The following is a 1,935-nucleotide window of genomic DNA, read 5'->3' as shown; positions in this document are numbered from 1 at the left end:
AAGTTTCAGTCGAAGAGAAAAGAAAACAAGGATATGAGGCTGAGGAAAAATTTTAAATGTCGAGCTTTTAGTTTCTATTTTTATAGAAACAATGGACAATAATTCTATGGACAAAAATTTCTATATTCTAAAATTGTAAAAATGGCGCAGTCATAAAAGTTGAAGGTACATTTAAGTTCCCATCGAAATAAAGCGTGATTAAGAGCTATCGCTTTGATCGCGATGCGCTGCTTTTGGGTACGCAGATACATGATTCCGCGATCGTGATCCGCGATTACCACTCGTAAAATTCTCGAGCTCTCAATCGTTTCTCAAAATATCACGATATATCTCCACATTTTACCTGGAAACTATCGTTATTTCGCGATCGCCCCGTGTAACGAAACTATTTCATGTCGCGAATACACGAGCGCATACTCCTAACGGGGCGCGAGGTTTATTGCAAGCGCGGCGACGCACGTGCAATGAAAAATGGGCAGTACCGTGTAAGCACGATAACGATTGCGTATCACTTACAGCGATCGGCAGCATTTCATTCCGATTCGATACACAACGTGCGCGCGCGCAAGCGCGTGCAGATGCAACGTTATTACTGACGGGTATTAGCCGCCGCACTCGCACATCTTGAAGTGGATTTATTTGCCATCGCGCATAACGTTTACATTTGATCCGATCGGCGCTTATCCAGACCCTTACGTGCATTTAGAACAGGCGGTCTGGAAGCCATCGCGTAAATTCGTGCAAAACTTGGCAAATGCGATGCGCGTTGAATACGCGGAACAGAATGCTACGAGAATTCTTGAGGGGCCAAGATGCACATCAAACGATCGAATGATCCCGCATTTCCCGCATCTGCGCTCGTATAAATGAGCCGCTGAAGAAAATCTCGTCGCAGCATCCGTCCGCGATGCCGCGTAAAACGCGAAATTTCGTACACTCGGGTTCGATGAAATAATTACGAGCGAAAAAGTGCAGTTGTATTCGGAGCTTTCTTTTCACTCCACATAAATTTTTTGCTCATGAAACATGCATCACTTGCCTCGTCTCAAATTTCCGCCAATCGCGGGCTTTTAACGGAAACCAATACCGACGCGAAAATGATTTTATCGCGACTCTCGTCGTCGGCGGATTCTTTCCTTATATCGGCAATCTTGTACAAAACGACGTTCCTCTATGTATATTTGATGTGTCGCTGATGGAGTCCATTACACAGCGAGTAGACTTCGAACTCTCTTTTTCCATTCCAGTGCCGAGGTCGGTGTTGCGAGAGCAATTCGAGGGCGAGGTCGAGTCGGACGAGTACGCGCTGATGCACGAGTTGGAGGAAGGTTTCGACAGGGCGGACTTCAGGGCCGAATTCAGCCCCAGTCCAAATCTCGAAGGACCGCAGCCGCCACCGCGGGATAACGTCTCCAGAAATTTTCCAACCGTCAGCTCGTCTCCACCTCGCGCGCGGACCAACAACGACGGTGAGCCCCGCCTAGCGGTTCAGTCTACTTAAGAAAAGTGCATGTTGCATCCTAACAAATGCCATTTCAGCATGTAATATATATGTATATTCTTAACGTTTTACTTTCCATACGAGAGATAGCAGAGGAAAGTCCTTTATTATTAAATAGGCGCCTAATATGGGATAGCGGGAGTTTTTGTCAAATTAATAGCATCGTCTGTTGATTCCGCCACGAATTCTGTTTAGTGGAAAATTCATTGTTAGAACAATTAAATAGCAGCTTAGTGACGCCAGTCAAGAAATCAAGAATTTCAATAAGCATGGAAACGACCCAAACTTACGAGAGCGCCTACAAATGTCTGAAGAACAGATAAACAAGATATGGAATAAATTAGGATGAGTTTTTACATATTAGAAAAGAAAATTAAGGCGTTCATCGTTAGATTGTGTAATCGTCGCGGAAATAGATTTGTGTTTGAATTTGG

General features: G+C 44.5%; 1 protein-coding gene across 1 annotated transcript in view; it reads left to right on the top strand.

Annotated features, from left to right (window-relative positions):
- Positions 1-1,501, top strand: part of LOC105563658 (protein eva-1 homolog C-like) — a gene marked incomplete at its 5' end in the record, with an annotated part of 33,284 nt that extends 31,783 nt beyond the window's left edge. The window contains one exon of the mRNA XM_012015422.1: positions 1,248-1,501. Within this exon, the coding sequence (XP_011870812.1) occupies positions 1,248-1,501 (254 nt within the window). The remainder of the gene's footprint in view (positions 1-1,247) is intronic.
- Between the last annotated feature and the right edge of the window lie 434 nt (positions 1,502-1,935).

The sequence above is a fragment of the Vollenhovia emeryi genome, unplaced genomic scaffold (genome assembly GCF_000949405.1).
Source record: "Vollenhovia emeryi isolate VEMERY1.0 unplaced genomic scaffold, V.emery_V1.0 DF939173.1, whole genome shotgun sequence".
NCBI classification, from domain to species: domain Eukaryota; kingdom Metazoa; phylum Arthropoda; class Insecta; order Hymenoptera; family Formicidae; genus Vollenhovia; species Vollenhovia emeryi.
The sequence above is the reverse complement of the archived record's forward strand: the minus strand, read 5'-3'. Positions and strand labels throughout refer to the sequence as shown.